This window comes from Protopterus annectens, chromosome 2.part1, assembly GCF_019279795.1.
Source record: "Protopterus annectens isolate FY-2018-M chromosome 2.part1, PAN1.0, whole genome shotgun sequence".
Classification (NCBI taxonomy): Eukaryota; Metazoa; Chordata; order Ceratodontiformes; family Protopteridae; genus Protopterus; species Protopterus annectens.
The window spans coordinates 1,440,625,845-1,440,653,161 of record NC_056729.1 but is presented as its reverse complement, the minus strand read 5'-3'; the positions used below and the strand labels follow the sequence as shown (position 1 = coordinate 1,440,653,161).

Sequence of the window (27,317 nt, the reverse complement as noted above, 5' to 3'; positions counted from 1 at the left end):
ATCACAAACCTTAAATGCTTCAGCTCTCCTGACATTTTAGCACAACTCTCCCTATACTCCATAACCTACTGGTGGCTCCACAGTGAAACAGGTCTCTGTTTTTAAGCCATGAAGAGAATCAGTTCTACTTGACTTTATATTGCACTGACCTAAACTTACCCCAACAAACAAAGAGGAGACTTGAAAAAAATAGGTTCCAAACTCAACATATTCGCAAGTCTCCGGAATAAGTTACTACTACAGATTAAACAAAGTACTACCTTGGCTACCTTTAAAGCTAGTCTTGATGACTGGATGGTAAGTGCTCAAAAAGGGTGGCAAGAACTTTTAAGCATGTCTACTTAAAGGTGTATATGACAAAGCATCCGATGGGCCTGTGATCACTTGCTTAGTATTGTTCCTATTAGATGGCAGATGTAACAAAATGATAAGCCTGCCCCTGAGTCATACAAGCACATTAATGTTGTGTGTTTTGCAAGGTAGATCAGTGAGGTAAATTTTATTTTCCTTGTTTTTTTCCTTTTCTTATAAGATACATTACTTAATTTCATTAGCTAAATTTTGAATATGTTTAACAATTTAGTAGCTTGTTTTTTTTTATTTTTCAAAATGTTTACTAATTAAAATGTCTTTAATAACACAATTTAGAAATTCTTAGCATAGTATAATAAAAAAAATTACTAAATAGTATTATGTTCTAAAGTATAATAATGATTATTTAACAAGCATGCTCATTCCATGAACTGATGCATCATGATTTTGCCATATAATTTTTGTGTTTTTATAAGTTGGGTCTCTATGTTATATGTTCTAGCTCCATATATAATTCCATAAATTGTTCAACATATTTGACACAAATTCAGAGCCTAATTAAGGCTATTTTCAGAATTTGCCACTAATCAACCATGGGTCGTAGGCAACATCAGTACATCAAGAGTCTAATCCTTTCTTGAAAGTTGGAAGGGTATCTAATTTTCTCACATGGAGAGGTAAGTATGCCAAATTCCTGCCGTCCTAAAATGAAAAAAGAACCAGTTTTAAATGAGTGGTGATATGCTAAACATGCATTATTCCCTGTATTCACATTATGAGATGAAATGATATACCCACAATTGTTGTAAGTGCTTCATCTTTCAGGAGCCTGCAAATCAAAATAATACCGATCCTAACTAGTTTATACTTAAAATAGAGAACCAGATTATTCAACCTTTTCCTGCAAAGCAGAAGTTTAGCAGCCGTGATTTGTCTTGTAAAGCACCTCTGCACTTGTTCCAGTTTTTTCAACTGCGAGATGTTATACATACAAAATGACCCATAGTACGTCAACACTGGTCTAATACCGGCCTTAAATACGCGTTTATATCATGTTATCGAAAGATGAAAATAGCGAACACTATTTCATCGGCCCCAAAACAGCTAAACATGAAAATATCGAACATTCAGAACAGCAAATTTGTTTCCCATGGAAAATTTTGCTACCTCAAAACACATACACACAACACAAGCACATCAAACAAACAGCAACCACACACATACACTTAAATTCTTACATCTAACGCTACACTAAACTAAACATATACTACTATCTACCTACTTACCTTAACCCAAACCCTAAGGTCCGTCACTATCGCACACTCACCTAACCCACGCCCTAACCCTAACTCACTTAAACCGCTCTTAACCCTAAAGTCTGTCACTATCGCACACACGCCTAACCCGCACCCTAACCCTAATGTACAATCGCACACTTACCTGAACCCAACCTGTAACTTTCCACCACAGCGCTAAGAATAGCGAAGCCACAGAAATGGCCAACCGAATTCTTTCCCAAGGAAAGAATTCGCTGTTCTGCAGCTTCGCTATTCTTAGCGTTCGCTGAATAGTGTTCGATATCAGAACATTTGAAGTTTTAATACTTCGATGTTCTGATATAGACCCTTAAATACTGGTAACAAGACATCACTAGCTCTACTTGCTATACATTTCAAAACTGCCTTTTTTACTTTTTTTTAAACTTATCTTTTGACGACTGAGATAGTCCCACTAGACTAGCAGCGTCTTTTCAGGGGTGGTCTGAGGTGGAGTTTAGGCTATTAGGAGAAATTTGGCCAGGGCATCTTGGGAACTTCCTCTACTCTTTTCAACAGGTGCCATAGAATCTTTTACATTCACCTGAGCTACCACCAACTCAGCTACATAGGACTTTGGTTTAACATGTTATTTAATCTACCCAGTGTGGGAAGAGAGCCCACAGCCTTTTGCACTAAAGGCAGGTGCACATTTTAAGTGTCCCACAAGATCCTTTTAATGTCATGTTGAAATGCTGGATCATTTATAGTCAACTAAAATGTTAAGGTCCCAGGTATATAAAGCCACTGCTAAAATAGTACTAACCACAACATACTGATAAAGATGACTGCTTGCACCATGATGAACAAGCATACTTTTATTGTATTAAATCTCATACCATTATTATTAGTCCATGTCAGCAGTGAATCAAGAAATCATTGGACTTGATGTTGATTATGGATGTTACTAACAATCCCCTCAATTTTGGAGTCATCAGCAAACTTACTTAGTGACAAATTACTAGACACAAGCATTCTGGACATAAATAATCCAAACAATATATAGTTAAGCCTTAACCTCTAGGGAATAACCATACTAACAATTTTGGTAGGCGATACATTATTCTGTATCCTTAATAAATCTGTCCTCCCAAGTAATCAGCTATGACCCACTTAGTAATAATGCAAGTGTTTATCTGCAGATCCTCTAGGGTCTTGTTAGTTTTACTGTAAGACAAAGAATCAAAGGCCCTAGCAAAGTCTAAGTATATCATATTTATGTGCAAATCATTTTCTAAAGCCATGGTTACAAAGGTTCACAGCTTTATAGGTAAATACTAGCCAATCAGTCTGCTGACTTTTGCAAGCTTAGCAAATAACCAGAGGTCAATCACATCCTGTAACTTGTATTCTGAGAGAAGACCTTAACCATTATGCCAATCCTCCCTGCTTAGATTCGAACTCTGCATCATTGGCACAGTAAGTAGCTCATTAACAAATCAAAGCTTTAATCTTCCATGCTAATTGCCAGATATTATTGTAAAAGTTAATCAAGTCTGTTAAACATGAACTTCCGGAATCAAAGCCATGTTGGAATTATCCCATACCTATGGGAGATTCAGAGACCAGTAAGGAAGTTAATTGTCTTTCATAACATTTCCCTAGAATAGTGGTCAGACTAATTGGTCTGTTGCCATTCACAGTAGGGCATATATTAACCTCAGGTATTGGAATGAGAAAAAGAAGTTATGTACTCACCATAACGTTCCATCTGAGTAGGTAAACTTCATCTGTCAGCAACCTGTGGGTTTCGGATCCGAGCAGGCAGCATACCAAGCAAAAAGATCCGAGCTCCAAGCTTCTCCCCCCTACCCATACTACACTGCAACCTCCTTCCAATCCTCAGATCGAGTTTGCCTTTCCACATGTGACACCAACAAGCTAAAACCCGAGACCCCTGAACCAAGGACAAACATCAAGCTCGTGAACTCCGAACATCGAGCTCAGCAAAAATAACCGCCAAGGTAAGGGGGAAGGAGGGAGGGACGGTTGCTGACAAATGAAGTTTACCTACTCAGATGGAACGTTATGGTGAGAACATAACTTCTTTATCTGAAGTAGTTAACTTCATTTGATCAGCAACCTGTGGGACAGAGTACTTAGCTACCTGAAATCTTGGGAGGCCCTTAAGTAAGGATATTCCGGAGCACTGCAGAGCCAAAGGAAGCCCTTCCTCTAGACACCAAATCCAGTTTATAATGAGTAATATAGGTGTGAGAGGATGCCCAAGTAGCCACTGCGCAAATGTCATCCAGGGAAACTCTAGACCAGAATGCGGCAGACGTTGCCATAGAAAGCGCAGAATGAGCATGAACTCCTACTGGTTCTGGTAAACCAAGCTCTCTATATGCTTGTAGGATACAAAGGGAAATCCACCTAGTGAGAGTCACCTTTGAAACTGGTTTCCCTAAAAAGGGCTTAGCAAAGGAAACAAAAAGTTGATCAGATTTATGAAAGACCGCCGTCCTGTGCAAATAAAAATGTAACTGCCTGTGAACATCCAGCAAAGGAAGTCTGTATTCCCCTTTGTTCTTACAATTAGGGGAAAAAACAGGCAAATTAATAGACTGATTAATGTTTGTCTCAGAAGCAACTTTAGGGAGAAAAGACGGATTAGTCCTGAGAGACACCCTGTCCTTATGAAACACTAGATATGGGGGATTCATACAAAGAGCCTGAAGCTCCGATACTCTTCTGGCTGAGGTGATAGGTACCAGAAAAGCAGTCTTCCATGACAAGAATTTTAAGTCAACTGATGCCCAGGGCTCGAAAGGAGGCGCAACTAAAGCCTGAAGAACCAAAGTCAGATCCCATGGCGGGGACAGATTCTTAATAGGAGGTCTCAGAAGAAAAAGTGCCTTTCAAAAGGGTCTTACAAATTCTGGCAGCAGTGAGAGAGCCTAAATTGTCCCCTACATGGAAATGGGAAAGAGCCGCCCGCTGGACCTTCACTGTGGAAGAACTGGCTCCTTGCTGGAAGATATGAGACAAAAAGTCTAATACTGCTGGGATCGGAGCGATAAAAGGATCCAGATTTCTCTGTGAAGCCCAAATGGAGAAACGTCTCCATTTGCTACAGTACATTTTCTTGGTAGAGGATTTATGTGCCACAACCAAGAATGATTTAACAGGGCAAGATATACCGGTAGTCCTAGCAACTAGTGGAACTGGAGCAGCCAAGCTGTGAGCTTCAGGCTGTCCAGGTTCGGAGGAAGCATTCCCGAGGGATGACGAATCAGATCCAGAATGGGATCCAAGATCTAGGGTGGAGCTATGAGATGAGACCATAGGCAGGGAAACCAGACTTGACGAGGCCAGAATGGGGCTATGAGGATAATTCTGCTTCCCAACCGATGAGATTTCTGTAAGAATTTTGTCATGAGCGGGAGCGGGGGATATGCATAAAGAAGACCGGATGGCCAAGCATGAATAAGAGCGTCTCTGGGGGCTTCCCCCGTCGGGGGGATTAGAGCGAAAAACTCACTGCACTTCGCGTTGGATGGCGATGCGAAGAGATCGCAGCAAGGCTGACCCCATTGTGGAAGATCTGTTCCGCTACACAAGGGTTCAGAGACCACTCGTAGGGAGAAAGGATAGTTCTGCTCAATTTGTCTGCCAAGATGTTGGACCAACCCAGAATGTGCATTGCTATCAGAAAGCGGTTGGTGGAGGTCGCCCATTTCCAAACTCTCATGGTTTCTTGACAAAGGGGATAACACTTGGTTCCCCCCTGTTTGTTGATATACCAGACTACTGACATATTGTCTGACTGGATCGCAATAGTTCCCAGAGGAAGATAAGTATGAAACGCCTGCAATGCTAAAAGGACCGCTCTCCTCTCTAGAACATTTATATGCAGGACAGTCTCGCTTTGAGTCCACGTGCCTTGAACAGTCCTGCCCGAACAGTGACCCTCACCCTATGTGGGAGGTGTCCGTGGTCACCGTGGCTTGGGGTTGGGGCGCAGCAAAGGGACATCCCTCCTGCAAATCCCTGGATCGGAGTCACCACATGAGAGAATTTCTGCACACACTGCTCAGAGGGATCGGAAAATCTACAGGTTGATGAAGTATCGACCACTGTAAAACTCTCACATGCAGACGAGCACAAAGGAATATGTTGATAGCTGCTGCCATGGATCCTATAGCTCTCAGGACTAATTCTGCTGGGGGTGCAGGGGACTGCAGAAGCACTAACACATGAAGTGCCAGGCTGTGTAGTCTGTCTGGAGTCAAAAATGCCCTGGCCTGAAGAGAATCTATTCTCACCCCTATGAATCTAACACTTGAACAGGTTGAAGGGAAGACTTCCTGAGATTAATGGTGATCCCCAGCCGTGGTGATATCCGGAGAAAGAAATCTCTGGCTAGTAAGAGTAGATGCCTGGCGGGAGCGGTGAGGAGCCAGTCATCCAGGTACGGGAAGACCTGAATGTCCTGAAGTCTCAGGTGAGCCGCTACAACTGCCCATGACCTTGGTGAACACCCTGGAGGCTGTGGTGAGACCGAAGGGTAAGACCCTGAATTGATAATGACTGGCCCCTAGCCGAAAGCGGAGGAACCTCCTGGATCACCTGTCCATCAGGATATGGTAGTATGCATCCTTGAGGTCTATAGAGCACAACCAGTCTTCCTCCTGCAAGAAGGGCAGGATGGATTGAAGCGTGACCATCCGGAACTTTTCCTTGGCAACAAACAGGTTCATTGCTGATAGGTCGAGGAATGGCCTTCGGTCTCCCGTCTTTTTTGGCACCAAAAAGAACCTGGAATAGATGCCTGATCTGGACTGGTCTGGGGGCACCTACTGAATGGCTCTTTTTTCTAGCAGCTTTTGTATTTTCAAAGCTGCGGCCTCCCTCTGAGCGGGTGGGACGTCCGGGAGGCGCATTGTGTAAAGGGGCTTGTTTGTGAAGGGAATAGAATAGCCTCTGGATATTACTCGAAGCACCCAGCGATCTTTTGTGATGGACTCCCATTGGGCTAGGTGCATCAAAAAACGCCCCCCAACTGCCTCCAGAGAGGAGCAGTCGGGCAATCCCTCAGGGTTGCTGCACGGGTCGATCTGAAAATGGTTTCCATGACCCGAAGTTCTTCGGCCCCCCTCTGCCTCTGGGCCGGCATCCACCTTGTCCCCTCTGCCTCTGGGGGAGGAGTCCTGAGTGTTCTGGGACTGCTGTGATTTCCGGAACCACAGCTTCTTTTGCCCTCGCTGGTTCCTAGAAAAGAACCTTTGAAGGTTAGAGAAGCGGATCCCAACGGCTGACAGCATTTTCCCATCTTTCTTGCTCTGGACAAGCATATCGCGGACAGTCTTCCCGAACAGGGTCGAACCGTCAAAGGGTGTGTTCGTGAAGGATGCCTTGAAGGGTTCTGAGAAATCACAAAGACGGACCCAGGCGTGACGCCTTAAGGCGATACCAAACCCGCTAGCCTAGCGGCTCCCTCAGTGGTGTGAGAGAGTAGATGCATGGACGTATTGGACACAGACTTGAGAGTGGCCATACGAGCTGAGAAGGTCCGTTTATCCTGGGCCGACATGGACTCCGAGGGAGACTCGGTGTACTCTCTCACAAGGTCCCGCTGCAGTCGAATTACGTGGGCCAAGTAATTCAGTGCCCTTATAGTAAAGGTAGCTGAAGCAAAAATCCGCTTTCCAAGACAGTCAATCGCCCTGGACTCCTTGTCTGGGGGGGGTGGACCGAGGAGCTTTGCTGGGCGAGTTCCTTTTTTGTGGCCGCTGCCACCAGCATGGCATTAACGGGGGAACCTTTACTCAAAGAAGCTCTATCTGCTGGGGGGCTCAAAATTTTGTCGGGCCTTTTGGGTTTTGACTCCACAGTGTCCGGCTCCTTCCAAGCTCTGCTGGTGGTAAGGTCCATCAGAGGGTCGGCTGAGGGGGACACCCAAGAGGTAGATGGACCTGTGTCGAACGCCTCCAGGAATACCGACTCGTCAGAGGAAGGTTTTTGGGCGGACCCCCCCTCCCCCTCTGGCGAAGGATTTCCATTAGATCTCTGAAGGAGACGTCTTCGGGGGGTGATTTGGGGGAACCTTCCCCTTCCTCCAAGTTGGTATCCTCAGTGAGGGACTCGGGGGAGTCCAAGTGCCTCCTTTTACACTGGCGTTTGTGAGGAACCTCCTCAGGTGGACTCTCCGGGGAGGGCTCACAAATGGTTTTGTGTCCCTCCAGGGGAACTGGCATGGGCGCAATAGACACAGGCTGTCCCTGGGGGGACTGGATGACGGAAGACAAACCCAACTGCGAGGGGGCAGGGATGGACCCAGAGGAAAGAGTGAGGGGTCTCGATCCTTCAGAGAGAACCCTCTCCACAACGAACGCCGAAGGAGAACCGGCTTCCCTGAAACTGGTGGTGAGGGTAGCCACGACCCTCAGATCCGAAGGGATCGGAGCTGAAATTGGAACGGCCGGACCCAAAGGGACAGTATGCCCAGACCACAATGGGGCCGACGACACACTCATCCCCTCGGATCCGACGCCCAACTCTCGGCTCCGAGAACTCTGATCCAAAAGTGGATCCGACAAACTCAAGGGCATGGCCGGCATCAAGGCCGAAGGTACCATCGGTGCCGACCCCCTGACTCCGGGGCTCCTCGGATCCATAGACTCTAAAATCCGATGGTGGATCGGAGAAGGAGCTATCGGGGCAAAAAATGGAGCCGAACTCCCTGCACCTGGGGGGGGGGGGGGCAGCAACACTCCCATCTGCAGTTGAGTTTGTATAAACCTTCGCATCATCCGATCCATGTCTGCTTCAGAGATGCTCTGAGTCTATCTCGAGGACGCCACCAATGCCGGCCGGGAGAGCTGACACGAAGACAACCTCGAGGGTGGTTGAGCCTCCTCCTCCGGCTCCGGAGAAAAACGTGGTGAACGGAGCCAAGGAGGGGATGGCTTAGTAACTGACAGGAGACAAAATCACCTTAGTGGGAGGGGCCATTGGATCCAAGTCAGCCTGCCACTTGCAGCCGTTCTCTCTATATCTATCTTCTTCCTTTTCTGTTTGTCTCTCTGTCTCCTTGTGTTTGTCTTTCATTCCCTCTTTCTTGGTCTCTCTCTCTCCTTGTGGCAAGGTGGGAGGGCGAGTCCCGGACAGGGGAAGAGGGCCGTAAGGCTGGACAGCCACAGCCGTGGCTGGCGAAGAAGCTGTGGAAAAAGAAGACGCAGAAGTTGATTCCATGGGTAGAAGACCCGCCAGAATCAACTTGTTCCTGAGATCCCGCAGGGCTTGGGGGTTATAGGCCGCACAGATTTTGCAGCCGGATGACAAATGAAGCACCCCCAAGAAAACTACACACAGAGTGTGACCATTGGCTGGCGACAGCTTGTGACCACACTCTGTGCACTTAGAGAAAGTCACTTTCTGACTTTCCGACATAGTAAACGCACACACACACTCTACGGGCAGGAAGGGTGGGCCTACACTGACAGAAAGTTAACGACTTTCTAACTTACAAAAAGCAAATATCTAGCGAGAAAAGAAACCCGTAATGAGAGATAAACTAATAGCTATCTATAGATATATCAAAGGGGCACACACACAGACCAATAAAATTCGAAAAACCCTGACAAACTTGCCTGGAGCTCAAAACTCCCGTGCTGGCAAAGCCGCGGCAAACGAGAGCTGCGGATTGGAAGGAGGTTGCAGTGTAGTATGGGTAGGGGGAGGAGCTTGGAGCTCGGATCTTTCTGCTTGGTAAGCTGCCGGCTTGGACCTGTGTCGGATCCGAAACCCACAGGTTGCTGATCAAATGAAGTTAACTACTTCAGATCTACTTATTTCCATTCACTGGGAACAAAACAACATTTTAATAAATTTTGAAACAAATCTGTGAGACATGGAATTAGAGAATCACTAATGCTTTCTAGAAAAATAGCATTTAAACTATTTGGACATGCAGTAGAGTATTGCTTGATTTTACTGACTACCTTGGTTACTGCACATCTAGTAATAATGGACCACTTGCCTAAGCAACTTAATAACCACTTTTGGAATTGTACCACTAGCAGACGTATTGTCAAAAAACTTATCTGCAAAGATGTTAGCAAGCACTCCAGGATCATTTATGATGATTTTATCTATTACACTACCGATACTAGAAGCTTCATCTTTTCCATATGTTCTTAGGTGTTTAAACGGAGCCTTCTTATTAGAGCTCGTATTTACTTCTAGCTGACACTCAACCATGATTTGCTCTTCTAACTCTGCTTCTAAATACCTTCTTAACATCACTGTAGTCAGATTTAGTGTTAGCATTTGGAAACTTCCTATATTTCAGCCACAACCAGGGAAGTAAATACTGTGGCAAGAAATAGCCAAGGAATTGTTATGGCTAGGCTTGTATAGGCCCTAGGGCCAATAGCCTAGTACCAACCTATGAACAGTACAGTTTTGCACCTACCATAAATGTAGATGTTCGAAGATCCACATTGCTGCAGTCCTAACACTTGGGTAGTCCGCTGTCCCAGTCGGCCCGAATACCAAAGGTCAAGGCGCATTTGTCTGACACCAGGACGCCAGGGTACAAATGCGCATGACCGACGTCATATCCTCAGTCTTTTCTTGCCCCAGATGTCAGAAGACCCTAAAAAAATAAGGCCAAAACCAAAAAACACAAAAACACTCCTGTACCTAAAATATGTACAATATATACAAATGTACAGAAAATAGAACCTCACCCACACAACCACCCCTAAACACAGAGGGAAGGAGGGAGCAGCAATGTGGATCTTCGAACATCTACATTTATGGTAGGTACAAAACTGTACTATGTTCTTCATCTCACATTGCTGCAGTCCTAACACTTGGGTAGAATCCCAAAGCAGAGGTAAGGGAGGATGGCTAAACTATAATGAAGCAGGAGCTGCCAAAATGCCCTGCAACACAGCAGTGGCAAAACCAGCCCTGGACTTAGAATAGAGAGGAAGGTGGTAATGCTTGGAGAAAGTATGCACTGAACTCCAAGTAGCTGCCTCCAAAATATCCTTAGTTGCCACCCCCCTTAGAAATGCTGTTGAAGTGGCAGTAGCCCTAGTGGAATGAGGCCTAATCCCAGCTGGAATCTCTTTGCCATGATGGGAGTAACAGAATGCAATGCAAAACCCAATCCACCTAGATATAGTTTGTTTTGACACAGGCTTGCCCTGAGAACTCAAAGCAAAAGAAACAAACAACTGCTGAGACTGCCTAAAATCCCTAGTCCTGCTTAAATAATAACGCAACTGCCTGTGTACATCTAAAGTGTGCAAAATCTTTTCACCCCTATTTTGGGGATCTGCATAAAAAGTAGGCAAATGAATAGTTTGGTTTAAAGCCACACTAGAAACCACCTTAGGCATAAATGAAGGATTAGTACGTAATGATACCCTATCCTTATGAAAAATCAAAAAAGGCTCCACCGCCATAAGGGCCTGCAATTCAGAAACCCTTCTTGCAGAAGTAATGGCCAACAAAAAAGCAGTCTTCCATGACAAGTATTTCAACTCAGCAGTAGCCGCAGGCTCAAAAGGTTGTAGAGTAAGTTTCTCCAACACAAAATTGAGGTCCCAAGCAGGAGTAGGAGCTCTTCATGGGGGTCTTATATTCTTTGCCTCTAAGAAATTGCTTGAACAAAGGATGAGAAAACAATGGTGGGTCACAATCATAGTGAGCTGAAATTGCTGCAGCATGAATCTTAATGGAAGAGAAAGACAAACCTTTGTCCAATAGTTCAGTAAGATATTGAAGAGCCACACTCAAATTAGGCTCAGAAACATCCAAATCCTTTGCTGCACTCCAAAATAAAAATCTTTTCCATTTTTCTGCATACACTTTACGTGTACTAGGTCTTCTGGCTTCCATAATCACATTCAAAACTTGTTGAGGAAGTTGAGACCTGCTGTGGTTCAAAACAGAATATGCCAGGCTGTTAGATGAAGAGAGTGAAGCTTGACATTGAGTAGATGACCGTCCTCTGAGACAAAAGGTGTGGAATCAAAGGTAAAGGCCATGGAGGCTTTCTTACCAGATTCCTCAGTAATGGGTACCAGTGTTGCAGAGGCCAATCTGGAGCTATCAAAATCATCCTTGGCTTGTCTTGTCTGACCTTTAGGAGTACCTTTGGGAGGAGAGGCAGAGGTGGAAAGGCATACACATGAAGATTTTCCCAACTGAACGAAAGAGCATCCACTTTCCAAGCTGTGTGATGATAACTTTTGCAAAACTTTGGCAGCTGGTGGTTTAGTGGAGAAGCGAACAGATCTATGTCTGGAGTTCCCCATGACACTGTCAATTTTGAAATACATGAAGATCCAGTTTCCACCGTGGGGATCCATGATTTGCCTGCTTAACACATCTGCTAAGGAGTTCTGTGCTCCTGGCAGAAACCTTGCCTGAAGAGTAAGCTGCAAGCTGAGCGCAGTCTCCCACAAAATCATTGCTTGCCTGCATAGAGGATAAGAATGTGTTCCCCTTGCTTGTTGATGTACCACATGACAGTTGTGTTGTCTGTTAGAATCAACACCTGCCCTGGAAGAAGTAACTCCTTGAAAGCCATCAATGCAAACTGGACTGCTAACATCTCCTTCATGTTGATATGTAGATGCTGTAGTCTGGCAGGCCACTTGTCTTGTATCCACTTTCCATTCAGATGAGCTCCCCAAGCTATGTCTGAGGCATCTGTCGTTAAAATCTGACTCGCCTCTGGCCGGGTCACAGAGAGTCCCTTGTTTAGGTGACATTCCTGAGCCCACCACAAAAATTCCTTTTGAATGCAAGGTATTATGTGAATGACAGTGTCCAGATCCTGGCAGTGCTGTGTCCATACATTTTTGAGATACCATTGTAGCTTCCTCATATGCAGTTTGGCATTGGGAAGCACCAGAATACAAGATGCCATGAACCCTAATGCTTGAAGGACTGTCCTTGCAGTCAGCACGGACTGATGAGATAGTTGATGGAAGTAAAGGGATAGACTCATTTGTTTGTCCGGGGTTAAAAAGGCCATCTGGGCTGCTGTATTCAGTCTCACACCCAGAAAGCACATGTCTTGAGAGGGTACTAGACTGGACTTTATTTCGTTCACAGAATACCCCAGGCATCTTAGCACTGCTATCACATATTCCAGATGCTGAAGAAGCCTTCTTGAGCCAGAATCAGACAGTCGTCCAAGTAAGGATAGATTTGCATTGCTTTTAGCCTGAAAAGCTACAACTGGAGCCAGAACTTTGTGAATACTCTGGGCCCAGTTGATAAGCCAAAGGGCAATGCAGAGAACTGATAATGGGAATTTCCAGCTCGAAACGCAGATACTTCCTGCAACTGAGTCTGATAGGCACAAGAAGGTAAGCCTCCTTGAGATCTAAAGTTACCATCCAGTGATCTTTGCCCAGCAGAGGTAAAAGCTGTTGTAACGTCAACATTTTGAACTTGGGAATGTCCAAATAAGTGTTGAGGATAGACAAATCCAAAATTGGTCTCCACGTGTTCCCCTTTTTGGTACTAGGAACAGGCGAGAATAAAATCCTAGGCCCCTTTCTGGCACAGGAACCGGCTGAATGGCCCCTATCTGGAGCAACAGAGAAATTTGCTTGTGAGCCTCTTTTCTTTGTAGAGGAGGAATGTCTGGCATGCCTTTGAAAGGAGGCAAGGTATGGAAATAAAACCTGTAACCGTGGTGAGCGATATCCAATACCCATCTGTCTTGGGTAATAACACTCCAGTTTTCTTTGAAAAGTGCCAGCCTTCCTCCCAAAGGTGCTGCCAGAAGGCTCTGGCAGCTGAAAAGGCAAGTCATTGGGTCTGCTTACGAAAGGACTGACCCCTGCCCTCACCAGAAGACTGGGCAGGCGAACTGCCTGCTCTAGGCCTAAAAGAACCTTGAGCTCTGCTACCACGCCTAGATCTACCCTAGACTGAGAATCATAAGAAGGATAAGTCCACCCCTTAGTAGGCCAATTCCTACTAAACTTTGGAGGCTGAACCTGCAAAAAATCTTTAACAGTCTGCATAGACTTAGCCTTGTCCTCCATTTTCTTTAAAACTACAGGCAATAACACATCAGATTGTAAAGGAGCATCTAAAATCCTTGTCTTTACATGTTCAGCTAAATTCTGATCCCTGAGCCAGGCGTGCCTGCGAAGAACAGAACCAGTGGCTGCCACCCCTCAAAGAGGCCTGTACAGCATCAAAACCACATTGCAAGGAATGCTTACCCACCTGTTCAGAAACATGAACTAAATCCTGCAACTCTTTACACTCAATACCTTCCGCCAGAGCATCTACCTTAGACTTCAATTGTGAAAGGAGATAATTTTGGTATTTCAACATGTGAAACTGGCAATTCAAAGCCCTCATGGCTAAAGTGGAAGAAGTATACACCTTTTTCCCCCATCTATCCAAAGCCCTTGCCTCCTTATCAGAAGGAACAGGATTTTTAACAACAGAAGCCTTAACACCTTTAGGACCCTGAGAAACAGTTTCTGGGTCTGCCCTGGGACTCTTAAAAAGATACTTATGAGCTTCAGGCACCCTATAATACCTGTCCGGTTTAACTGGGGCAGGAGGCAAAGAATCAGGGTTCAGGAAGCCTCTGCAAAACATCCTCTACCACATCCAGAACAGGAGGTATAGCTAAAGGCCTATGCTGGGGTAGAAACAAAAATTCCCTAAGCCTTTTCCTAGAATCAGAGAAATCTTGACCTTCCCATTTAAAATGCTCCCTCATGGAATGAAGGGTCTCTGAAAAAGAAAAATCCTCAGGAGGAGAAGCCGAAGGTGTAGAGTCATCTACATCAGAATCAGAATAAGGAGGATACTCCTGCAAGTCTTCAGCCGAAGACTCAGAAGCCTCCGAACACTGCTCAAAACTTTCAAGCTCAGGTTCCACCCTAGGCCTCTTATCAGGGGGGGTAAAGAACCTCTAATCATAGTAATCAAATCTTCTGCCATTTTAAGCATATGCTTCTTAGGCAGAGACCCTGAAGAACTAGGGAGACCCCACTGAAGTTAACCCTGGCCTACCTCTAGAAGGAGCCTTGGAAACAGAAGGGAGGGCCTAACCACCTTAGGAAGGGAAGGGAGAACAGCTACCTGAGAAGCCCCTTCAGCCTGGCCTACCTCCTGAGAGGACACATCTTGTAACAGTAAAGTCTCACCCTAAGAATCCAAAGTGGTAGAACCACCGTTCCACCGAGCCTCTAAAGAACTGACGTCCGGGACAGCGGTTCTTCCACCCTAGGCTTCGCGCTGCTTTGTCCTTTGGCGCTTAGCTTTAAGCAGGCCGGAGTATCCGGGCGGCATGTTGTATACAACGCTTCCCAAATACTAACCTGGCACAATCTAATCTTCTCTTAATAGTGCGTTTGTTAAATCTAGCACAAGAGCGACAGCCAACAACGCAGGCCTACCAGGGTACAAGGTATGATAATCTCTATGAGGTATCTGTTTCCCACAAGAAATACAGTTATTCACTTTTCTGACATCCGGTTAAATACTGAGGCAAGAAAAACCAAAATATTCTGGGTACTTAGCCAACTTTGATTCGGTCTGAAACTCCGACTTCAGAAAATTTCAGAACGCCAACCTGCACTCGCAATACTGCTTCTGCATCGGACCATGCGGCAAAAAAGACTGAGGATATGACGTCGGGGATTTGTACCCTGACGCCCTGATGTCAGACAAATGCGCCTTATACTTTGGTATTCGGGCCGACTGGGACAGCGGACTACCCAAGTGTTAGGACTGCAGCAATGTGAGATGAAGAACATCCCTTTTTTCTTATTTTAGTCAATGCTAAGACCAACATGATGAAAATTTTTTACTCCTTGATTTCACGTTACCCATGGAAACATATTTGCATATATCATCATTTAGGAATTTGTAATAGATACTCCATCTGATCAGCAGAATTTTTTTTTTTTTTTTTTTTTACAAATCACCTCTTTATGAAGCCCTTTCATTATGAATATCGTGAGTTTACAGTAAATACAAAAGTCAGATGACCCCAGTTCTGCATCACTGTACATTTAACCTTAAGTGTGTTCTTTACCCAAATCACATCCAACATATTACCCCTTCTAGTTGGGCCAGTTACACCCCAACCACCACTGAAACTATCCTGAATACACTTGTCCAATTTCATGTCCCTGTCTATTCACTAGTTAAAGAGAACTGTGGAAAACAGCAAGCTTCCTGTTGCACCTTCTATCATAGACTCATTTACTACCATAAATTCACATAAATCATGTGATTCAACAGTATCTGAACTAAATTCTAAATACGTGGTGTCCCTTGAAGCCTGGAATAAACAGCAGTTTGCTTTTATCACTAAAACCAGGTTTTGGTAATCAGCAGGATATCTTGCCATTCACCTGAAATTTTAGCTTCTAGGTAAACCAACATATTTACACTTCTAGAGTTGGGCAGGAACATTTTAACCTACTTTGGCTTATTCTACTCCTTTTGATAGTTTTCCCATCCATCTCTAAAAAAAACTTTCACATTCCTAATGAGCTTAAGACCAAATTTCCTGTTACTCTGATGGCTTAACTGCACCTTATTCTCATTAAATATCTTGATTTTACTTTATTTCCTTCCAAAAAGTAAAAGATTGCATGGCATTCTTCTGCATGGCATTCTTCAAGCATTCACTTCTAATAACGTAGTGATATGCCTAGCAACCCAACACAATCTACCAACACTACGACATGAAAAACATCACAATAAACTAGAACAGCGCCAGCCTCTTTTTTCAAAGAAATGATGTTCTATACTGTGTCATGAAACCTCCCAATCTCAGCACTACTATTGTCATTATTACCTGCAGCTATAATCATAGCATCATACCTTTTGCTGACCAAGAATAAATAAGGCATTGTTCACATCTTTCATTTTGCATTCTCCCAATAATGAAACAGTAATTCAGTCCCTGTTAATTCTGGAGAAAATGTTTTTTATGCTCCTCAGCACACAGTCACCTATTACCAGAATCGGTCCTCCTTAACATGCAAGATAATTACAGAGGGTTTATCAACAACACCCCTATCAGCTTCAGCAGGCAGACCCTGATTTGATAATGAAGCACCACCTTCCAATGCCCTTCACTTTTTTTTTCTCTCTAGTTGTTCATTCACTGGGTCACAACCTAATGGCTCAATACGCCTGCATAATCTCTTGTTTCTGGAAACAAACAATACTACTACTATCTTTATCACTGACATCAGTAGTCATATTTGGGAGCAGTATTAAATTCTCTCCCTCATAATTGGGAGTATACACCTCATCTGATGTATTGTGTGATTTTTGTGCATTTATAAGACTGGTCTCTATGTACGTGTTTTAGTTCGGAAGTTGTCTCACTGATTACTGGGGAAAAAGTGCTTAACTACCGTTAAATTCTACCACTTTTTCCATCTGGTGTCTTGTTTTTTGATATTTTTTGTAGTTAAATGTTTGCTATGCAATTACATTTATTTTTTATTCTTTAGGATTTAAAATTAAAAACTTAGTCAAGTGAGCAACTTACAGTAGATGTTAAAGTATATCACCTTTGCAGTGTTACTGTTTATCCATAGGTTTGCTTTTCAGTATGACTTAGTGTTTCTGTGAACAAACCACTCTTCCCAGCAAGAGAAAGTCCTCCTTGCCTGATATCAGTCTGAGACATTGCTTACATGGAGGAGATGCTCTCACCATTATTCATGTATTTTGGTTGGGAAAACATCCAGATGTGACAAACTTGTATAAAACGAAAAACTAAAAACTAAAATAATGTGAATAAGTGGAATCGGACAAAGCAGCAACAGCACGGACTGTTTATTGATAGTAAGCGCTTTCGGCTAAGGATATTCCTCCGCCTTCTTCAGACTTGTACAATGACATACTCACAGCACAGCTTTTTATACAAAACAGAAAACTAATTAAAAGCAATTAAAGTAGTTGATTGAATTGAACACTGAACTAACTACATCCCAATATTTTTAAAGGGCTAGTACATTTAAACCAAAACAAAATTTTTAAATGATAATACCAACTAAGACATATTCTCTACATAAACTTCTTGTAAATAAAAAATTTATATTAATAAAATATTTATATTAATAAAATCAGGACAACAACATAAAATCCAACTAATGTCTACACTCCTACAAAAATATAAATATATTATGTAAGAAGTTGTGTATGATTATATAACACTACATCCTATATAAGGAAGATAAACTGCTTAATAAAGGCATCTACATAGATTACCTATAAAAATAAAACAAGTAGTAGAAAAATAATGATAATAATAATAACTAATTATTATAAACATAATTATCACAATAGAAAAAAACAAGTGTTTATTACATGTCTCACTATCTCTCAGTTCATGAATTAACCATAAAGGTGTTATCCCAATAGTAAAACAGTGTAATAACAATCTCATCTCTTCATCTCTTCAGTGCTTTTAGTTTAAGAATGCATGTATGTTGCTTTGTGCAGGAAATGTCCCTCGTTTTACATTGGTAAAATGGAGAGGTCATTAAAGAAAAGAGTTTATGAACACTTATATGCTATAGTGAGAAGGGATATGACCAATGCACTTGCCAAGCACATCTGTGAATATCCTGAGCACTCTCTTTTGTTTTCAGTTGTGCAGCAGGTAAAAACACACTTTAGGGGGGGCCCATGGCAACTATGGCTGGAAGAACAAGAGGTCTTCTGGCAAATTAGAACACTTGCTCATTTACCCCCAGGGTTGAATGAGTATGCATCTATTAAATGCATTCTTAAACTAAAAGCACTGAAGAGATGAGATTGTTATTACACTGTTTTACTATTGGGATAACATCTTTATGGTTAATTCATGAACTGAGAGATAGTGAGACATGTAATAAACACTTGTTTTTTTTTTTCTATTGTGATAATTATGTTTATAATAATTAGTTATTATTATTATCATTATTTTTCTACTACTTATTTTATTTTTATAGGTAATCTATGTAGATGCCTTTATTAAGCAGTTTATCTTCCTTATATAGGATGTAGTGTTATATAATCATACACAACTTCTTACATAATAATATATTTATATTTTTGTAGGAGTGTAGACATTAGTTGGATTTTATGTTGTTGCCCTGATTTTATTAATATAAATATTTTATTAATATAAATTTTTTATTTTCAAGAAGTTTATGTAGAGAATATGTCTTAGTTAGTATTATCATTTAAAAAAATTGTTTTGGTTTAAATGTACTAGCCCTTTAAAAATATTGGGATGTAGTTAGTTAATTTAATTCAAGAAAGCTACTTTAATCCAGTGCTTTTAATTAGTTTTCTGTTTTGTATAAAAGCTGTGCTGTGAGAATGTCACTGTACAAGTCTGAAGAAGGCGGATAAATATCCTTAAAACACTGAGAGTATCAATAAACAGTCCGTGCTGTTGCTGCTTTGTCAGATTCCACTTATTCACAAAACATCCAGATGTGTCTTGATTAAAAATATAGTTCTTGCACCTTTCAGTACAGTAATTACCATTTTTCTGTGGGTTGTCCTAAGACAAACTATTGGAGACAATTAATAACACAGTCACAAAGTCATTTATGTGCTGTGTGTCAATAAAATGAAATAATAATTAAAAGTAAAATAATAATTCATATACGAGATAGTCAATCAATTGACAGATGTTTCTTCTGTGTTTTCAAGGACTGCTGAAAGGTGTCACAGTGTAATTTTTTCAATCTAGAGGCAGTCAAAGAAATGGCTGTCGACAGATCAACCTGAAGACTGCTTCCCTGTGAAAAGATTTAAGTTTACACCCAATACCAGGATACACTTGTGATTCTATAAACCACATCTGTTTACACCTCAAATCACCAACTATGTCCATTGCATAGTTGAAAAATCATAACATTGTTTTGAGGCATTTACAAGAAAATTTCAGAACAGTTTCTGTGACATGATGCTATACTGCTAGACACTACCTGCTGTCTGCACCGACATTCAGTTGCACTTTTTGCCAAATCGCTCACAAACATGCATCCTGATCTGACTAACATACTCAGTATATATGTATGAATTACATTAGTATTTTTGTACAAATTTGGAATAATAGTTTATTAGATAAAGGAATATATGTTGTAATAGTCAACATTAAAAAAACTATTTTACTTTTGCAAACATGTACTCATTCAAAACTGTCCTGTCTCTTTGCCCTTAATACTACTTACTAATGCTTGTAATATACTGTAAAAGGCTTAATACCCCAATCTGCCTTATCCTGAAACTTGTAAGAAAATCTGGAAGTAAAACAGAACTATTAATATGTGAAGCTAATGCCAAATGTAGGTCAGAAAGGCTAAAAGAAACGGGCATCCAAATTTTGTAAGGCATTCACTTTAAAAAAAAAGTTAGCAATCAGTTCTTATTAGAGTAGCAAATACCAAAGCTAAAGAATGTAACATATGCCAGGACTTCAGGCCGAAAAAAAAAAGTTACTGTAAAAGTTAGTAACATTTCATTTTTAAATGTTGCTACATAAAAGGTGTATTTTAAAACTGATTTAATTGTCAATGAAATTCAAGATGAAGCTGTTACTTTGCCCTTGAAACTAGGTAAGCATGTGACATCATTATTGCCCCTATCTCGACAGAGTATATCCTTCAGATTCTTGTTCCTCTTATAACTAAACTGGGACTTCCCCTACTATGTCACTCAGGTTCCTATCACTTGTAATGATATTCCAATTTCTCTTAATGATGTCACATACCCTTGAATGTTACTCCCATAGGTCAAAGTCACTCTAGGTTTCATGTCCTTGTTCCTATCATTATTATTATAGCCCTTTTGACTGCTGTCATTACTTTCTGACCTTGTATCTATACTAAGCCATGGCTTATATTTCCCTTTCCTATTATCACTGCCTCTTATAGCTGCTGCTTCCACTAAGTCATGTCTATATCCCTATCCTGAAAACACTTCTTCAAATTCACTACCTCCTTCTCAAATTGGTCATCCATCAAACTAAGTCTAGATATCCTGCCCACCTGCCCTTCCACTATGTTGGAAAAGGTGAACCTAGGATGCATACTATCAAAAGAGAGTAAGGAATTCTTCCAACTCTCTTTTCTAAACAGTTTTGAACTAAAACCTTCAGATGTAAGTTCAATAGTAACATCTAGAAAGTCCAGGGCCACAAACAAGCTCTTTATATCAAATCTCAGGAAGGAGGTAGTGGAATGCAAAAATTCCACAATGGAGGTCAGCCTTTGTTCACCTCCCTTCCAAGCAATAAAGATGTCATCCACAAATCGTAGGTAAACCCCTATGTGTTGATTCCAGTCAATGTTATTTAATACATGTTGTTTTTCCCAATAAGAGAGAACTAAATTAGCATAGGAGTTAGCACAGGGGGTTCCCATAGCTACCCCCTGTGCTTGCCTATACATTGTGCCATTGCTCAAGAAAACATTGTTCTCCAGAACTAATTTCAATGACTCCTCTATGAGAAAAAGTTCTCTCTCTGCAACACCCATGTCCCTTAGAATCCCTACACAGGCCAATATTCCATACTCATTACCTATCACTGTGAATAAACTATGTACATCTAAACTTACTAACATAATCCCTTCCTGTCTGCCTTCCCTATTCATCTCACCCAAGATCCTTAGGAAGTGTGCTGTATCCTTCAAAACATTATCCATGAGATCAACATAGGGTCTAAGTGTGCATTCCAGCCATACAGATAAATTCTCAGTGACCCAGCCCCTACCCGACACTATAGGTCTAAGTGGTGGGTCAATCAGTGACTTGTGTACTTTGGGTAGAGCCTTGAACACTGGAATGACTGGTTTATCTACATGAAAAAAGTCTTTAAGGTCCTGTGTTATGTACATGTTAGCAAATAGCCATTCTACACGTACATGTACCTTACTTATGATGTTCTTAATTTCTACTGGATTCATCATATGATAGACCTCTCTTTCTGATAGCAGTTCTGATATCTTCCTATTGTACCAGTCAGTGTCCAAGACAACTACTCCCCTCCTTTGTCTGCCATCCTTATCGTCAGATCTTGATTTTTACTAAGTTTCTCTAAGGCCTGTCTTTGCTCATTAGTTAAATTATAAAAACAGTTTTTCCCTTTTTCTTGCAAGAGCTTACACAAATCACTCTCACATTTGTTAATAAATAAATTCAGTGCTGGTGAAAATGGGGGAATATAGCTACTGGGTTTTAGGCCCATACTAGAACCTTGTGCCCCTCCATCTATCTTATTCAACATTACCTTTCGGCAATACAACATTAAATCCAGCACTATATCACTATACATACAAGGTTTACTTGGTACAAATGTCATTCCTCTATTCAAAACATATATTTCGGCAGCATTTAGTGTATATTTAGATAGATTAAATACAATACCATGAATAAAACAACATGAAGTCAATTCAAAGTCCTCCTTTTGTTCATCGAGTCCCTGTCATCGCTCCGTGACCGCTTCCACGGACCTTTCCTCTTGACATTCATGGGCAACATGCCCAAAAAATAATCCTTTTAATTAGTTTTCTGTTTTGTATAAAAAGCTGTGCTGTGAGTATGTCATTGTACAAGTCTGAAGAAGGCGGAGGAATATCCTTAGCCGAAAGCGCTTACTATCAATAAACAGTCCGTGCTGTTGCTGCTTTGTCCGATTCCACTTATTCACAAAACATCCAGATGTGTCTTGATTAAGGTACATATAGTTCGTGGACCTTTCCCCTACAGTAATTACCATTTTTTTAATGACCAGGGTAAGGGGGTGGGGGTTTTCAATAAGTAGAAAATGCTTAAAGTAAAAAAGTAGCCCAAAAACCAAATAAACAAGAATGATGGCAGAAGGAACTAACCGCAAAAGGCAATGCAATCCACAGAAATAGCGTATAAAACCTTTAATCACCGCTTTCATCAACTGACTTCCTCAGAATACATCCATTGAAAAAAAACACACCCTTAAATACACATTCAAACTAATTAATAACAGTCAATTGTCAATTAAAATTACATTGAGTACTAAACAAAATCATTTTAAAAAGAAAGACAAGTCATGATGTTTATCAATGCATAACTTGCGATATTTTAAAAAACATTTTACGTTTATTGTTTCGTTTAAACCTTTTTAATTAACCTTATTAATTAGTTTGAATGTGTATTTAAGGGTGTGTTTTTTTTCAATGGATGTATTCTGAGGAAGTCAGTTGATGAAAGCGGTGATTAAAGGTTTTATACGCTATTTCTGTGGATTGCATTGCCTTTTGCGGTTAGTTCCTTCTGCCATCATTCTTGTTTATTTTTAAGTAGAAAATGCTGCTCTTTACTGGAGACAAGGTAACAACACAGTCACAAAGTCATTTATGTGCTGTGTGTGAAAAAGTGAAAAACAATTACTTGGTCACAGTAAAATAATAATTCATATTGCTTCACGAGATAGTCAATCAATTGACAGATGTTTCTTCTGTGTTTTCAAGGACTGCTGAAAGGTGTCACAGTGTAATTTTTTCAATCTAGAGGCAGTCAAAGAAATGGCTGTCGACAGATCAACCTGAAGACTGCTTCCCTGTGAAAAGATTTAAGTTTACACCCAATACCAGGATACACTTGTGCTGTAATAAACCACAGTGTGTGCTTTACACCTCAAATCACCAACTATGTCCATTGCATAGCTGAAAAATCATAACATTGTTTTGAGGCATTTACAAGAAAATTCAGTTTCTGTGACTTGATGCTATACTGCTAGACACTACCTGCTGTCTGCACCGACATTCAGTTGCACTTTTTGCCAAATCGCTCACAAACATGCATCCTGATCTGACTAACATACTCAGTATATATGTATGAATTACATTAGTATTTTTGTACAAATTTGGAATAATAGTTTATTAGATAAAGGAATATATGTTGTAATAGTCAACATTAAAAAAACTATTTTACTTTTGCAAACATGTACTCATTCAAAACTGTCCTGTCTCTTTGCCCTTAATACTACTTACTAATGCTTGTAATATACTGTAAAAGGCTTAATACCCCAATCTGCCTTATCCTGAAACTTGTAAGAAAATCTGGAAGCAAAACAGAACTATTAATATGTGAAGCTAATGCCAAATTTAGGTCAGAAAGGCTAAAAGAAACGGGCATCCAAATTTTGTAAGGCATTCACTTTAAAAAAAAAGTTAGCAATCAGTTCTTATTAGAGTAGCAAATACCAAAGCTAAAGAATGTAAATACATAGCGTTGTGACTTCAGGCCGAAAAAGACTAAGTTACTGCAAAGGAGTAACATTTTCATTTTTTTAAATGTTGCTACATAAAAGGTGTATTTTAAAACTGATTTAATTGTCAATGAAATTCAAGACGAAGCTGTTACTTTGCCTTTGAAACTAAGAGCACAGTCTAAAGATATTTTCTAGGGGACCATCTCAGAATAACTCTGTAAAAATGTCATGGAAATGCATCAAATCATTTTGGAGATGCAGTCCTTTATATATAGACAGCAAAAACTGCCAAAAAACAGTCAGCAGTCTGGGGGTAGTCTTGAAAATGCTCAGAAGCAAAGTGTATAACATCTTCTACATAGTCTGAAATGATTATGTCTAGAAACCAGTTATGCAGACCACATCAAACATGGAAACTAAAATGCACTTTAATGTACATGGCAAACAGTAATAAAGCTGACATCAACATTAGAACTTCATAAAACACAGGATCTACTTTTTACTCTTTTTCAAGGTTGAACAATAAGATTCAAGTACATAATCAGAAGGGTTCAGAATTTTTGAGACCACAACATGCAGAAGAGAACTAGTCTGAATAAATAACTTGGCTAAGGAATGCTGTTTCCATGGCACAGATGGATAAAGCCGTGGCAGAGACACGGCCAACTTAAAATCAATTACTGAACCGGGCAATGGAGGAACCAGCAAGGGAAGGTGAAAGTCAGCAGATGATGCCAGCTCACCCATTCTGGAGTTGTTCACAACCATCAAAGAAGTCGATGCCTTTTTTGGGTACAAATGTAGGACTGTATACGCCTTAGGGGAAAGGCACTGTAGGGCTCTTTTGGTGATGCAAACTCACACATCAGCTGCTAGAAAGTTGGGTTAGGGCCATACTGTAAACCCCTCAAGCTTTTTATCAAATATGATATGGTTTCAGGGGAGGGGGCTTTGGGTCGTTCCCTGTCTTTGGGACAACCACCTCCCTTAAACACTAGAAGCTGTGGCTAAGGAGAGGAGAGGCAGGACAGATCCAAGGAACAGTGAAAGAGGGCAGTCCACGACTTGAGGGCCTGCTGAAGAAATGATGCAAAAGAAGGGACCAAAAAGTCTCTGGGGCCATCATCCACATTCATTCAGATCATCCCACCATCGAGAACAGGGAAAAGAATGGGCTTGAGACCTATGGAACAGGGGCTGACAGGTGGTAGGTAAACAAGGAATAGGTACCTAGAAGAAATAATTTGGCTATAGAATAACACCACTCACCCTTCTGCTCCAATTACTGATATCCTGTCAACTTTGCACCAGTTTATTAATAAAATCCCTTGTTCTGTACACCAAAAAGCCACATGCTATCTTGTCCACCTGCCGTACCTTTACTGAGTAACTCACCTAGACACAAATGTGCAAGTCCTTAAGTCATCTCTAAACTTGGGAATGAATTTGTATACAAAGTAAAAATTTAAGACTCACTGCAGCACTCCGTCTGAGCTAATTTAGTGCTTTTGAAATGTATTGCAGTGTCATTTTTTAAATGTTTTCATGGAATATATAAGTAATCTCCATGGTATCCCCAAAGTCTCAAACAACCCACTAAACAAGTATAGTGGGTCCAAAAACAAAATAGTGTAAGAAACTTCTCTGTGTGGAAGATTTTCAGTCCATATATATCTAGTTAATCAATGTATATTAATCAGATAAGATAATGGTAGTAGAAGTAGCAAACTTAGATGCATTCCAAGTCAGAAAATAATAAAAAATATATAATTTGAAATATTATACAGAATTACTAAGTATTCGAAAGTAATCTAAAACAGGGTAGACATTCTGTTTCCGGTCGAGGATTTTATACTGGAAACAGAATGTCTACCCTGTTTGGATTACTTTCGAATACTTAGTAATTCTGTATAATATTTCAAATTATATACTTTTTATTTATTTTTACTTAGGGCGAGTTTAAATTTGCTACTTCTACTACCATTATCTGATTAATATACAGTGATTAACTATATATATATATTTATGTATGTGTGTGTGTGTGTATTGAAAATCTTCCACACAGAAAAGTTTCATACACTGTTTTGTTTTCATAGAATATAAATACAGGTAATTATGTGCATCTATACCATACGTATCATGAAAACATTTACTTGTACAGTTCTGCTGCCAGCCCCAATCATGAATGAAAAGGATTATTTTTGGATCAGCTTTTCACCCTTTAGTAAACAAACTACCTAAACCAGATGATATGAAAAAAATTAGCAACAATTAAGTCAGTTACAGGCCTAAAATAAACATATGGAATACAGGACTGCAGATGCTAACAGATGGAAAGTAAGACATGGAAAAAGAACACTTTGGGCCCACACAATGCTTCTGGAAGGACCAAGGTTATTATACCATGCACTTTGTGGACCCAGCTAACTCCTCTATGCCCTAAACATTGAAAGAAAATATCCTGCCTATTAAGCAGTTTTTCTCTCCTTTCTTCTTTTGTAATCAATTATGGTCACTGTGCATACATTGGTTTCAGGGTAATTTTACAACCCTAAGGTGGTTAACTGATTTACTCAGTCGAAGCATGCAGATGAAAGATAAATGAAACAACCAAGTTCTTCTTGTAAATGTACGGCACTCAGTTAAAGCTTTTAAAGTTATAAATGTTTTCTAATTTAAAGTAAAGCCCATAGAACAAAACAAATAATAATCATAAGCCTAGAGGAAGAAAAACTTACATATAATTGAGGCCATCACAAACATGCAACAGGAAAATCCTTGAGCAACTAGCTATGCATTTTAACAATGGACTAAAGAACACAATGATTTACAGGCTTTAGCTAAGTGGCACATGACAAAGGATACCTAAAAGAAACACTTACTTGTTTAGAGTCTCTGCCAGACGGTGCCTAGCAAGAAACTGGTTATCCCTGCGAATTTCTCTAATGGCTGCTTTGAACTCCCGTTTGTGTTTATGAACCAATCGCATTCGTTCCCGTTCTTGTCTACTGCCCCCTCGTTTACGTCCAAAATCCAAGCTAGGAATAGAGCAATGTGTACATTAACATATCAGTACTGACTTGTACAAAATACTTAACGTGGCTTTTTACTGCTTACTATCAGAACTGAAGGTTTACAACTCTCTACTCCTGGTTCCACCAAGTCTCTTAAAGTAGCCAAAATTAAGAATTTAGGCTACCTGGTGGACTTACATGGGGGTACAACTAAAGACAGAGTGAAAGATTAAAAGCAATCAGAATATGTCAAAGCATACAGTAATGTATAAATCAGAAAAGCAACATATCAATAACAATATCCATTTAAGATAGGAAAAATGGAGACACGGTCCCAATTCAGGAGTGACCCAGGAGAAATGTCTGGTTAAGTGAATTGCTGAACATCATACAGCAGGCAGGATAACTAAGGGAAATCAAACCCTGAACCACAGGAACTACAGCTTGCAA

The 27,317-nt window shown here is 40.9% G+C and overlaps 1 protein-coding gene across 2 annotated transcripts in view; it reads right to left on the bottom strand.

Moving 5' to 3' along the window:
* Positions 1 to 27,317, bottom strand: part of NOP14 (NOP14 nucleolar protein) — a 1,083,467-nt gene that overhangs the window by 60,872 nt on the left and 995,278 nt on the right. For both annotated transcript variants that reach the window (XM_044062921.1, XM_044062920.1), the window contains one exon: positions 26,736 to 26,891. In XM_044062921.1, the coding sequence (XP_043918856.1) occupies positions 26,736 to 26,891 (156 nt within the window). The remainder of the gene's footprint in view (positions 1 to 26,735; positions 26,892 to 27,317) is intronic.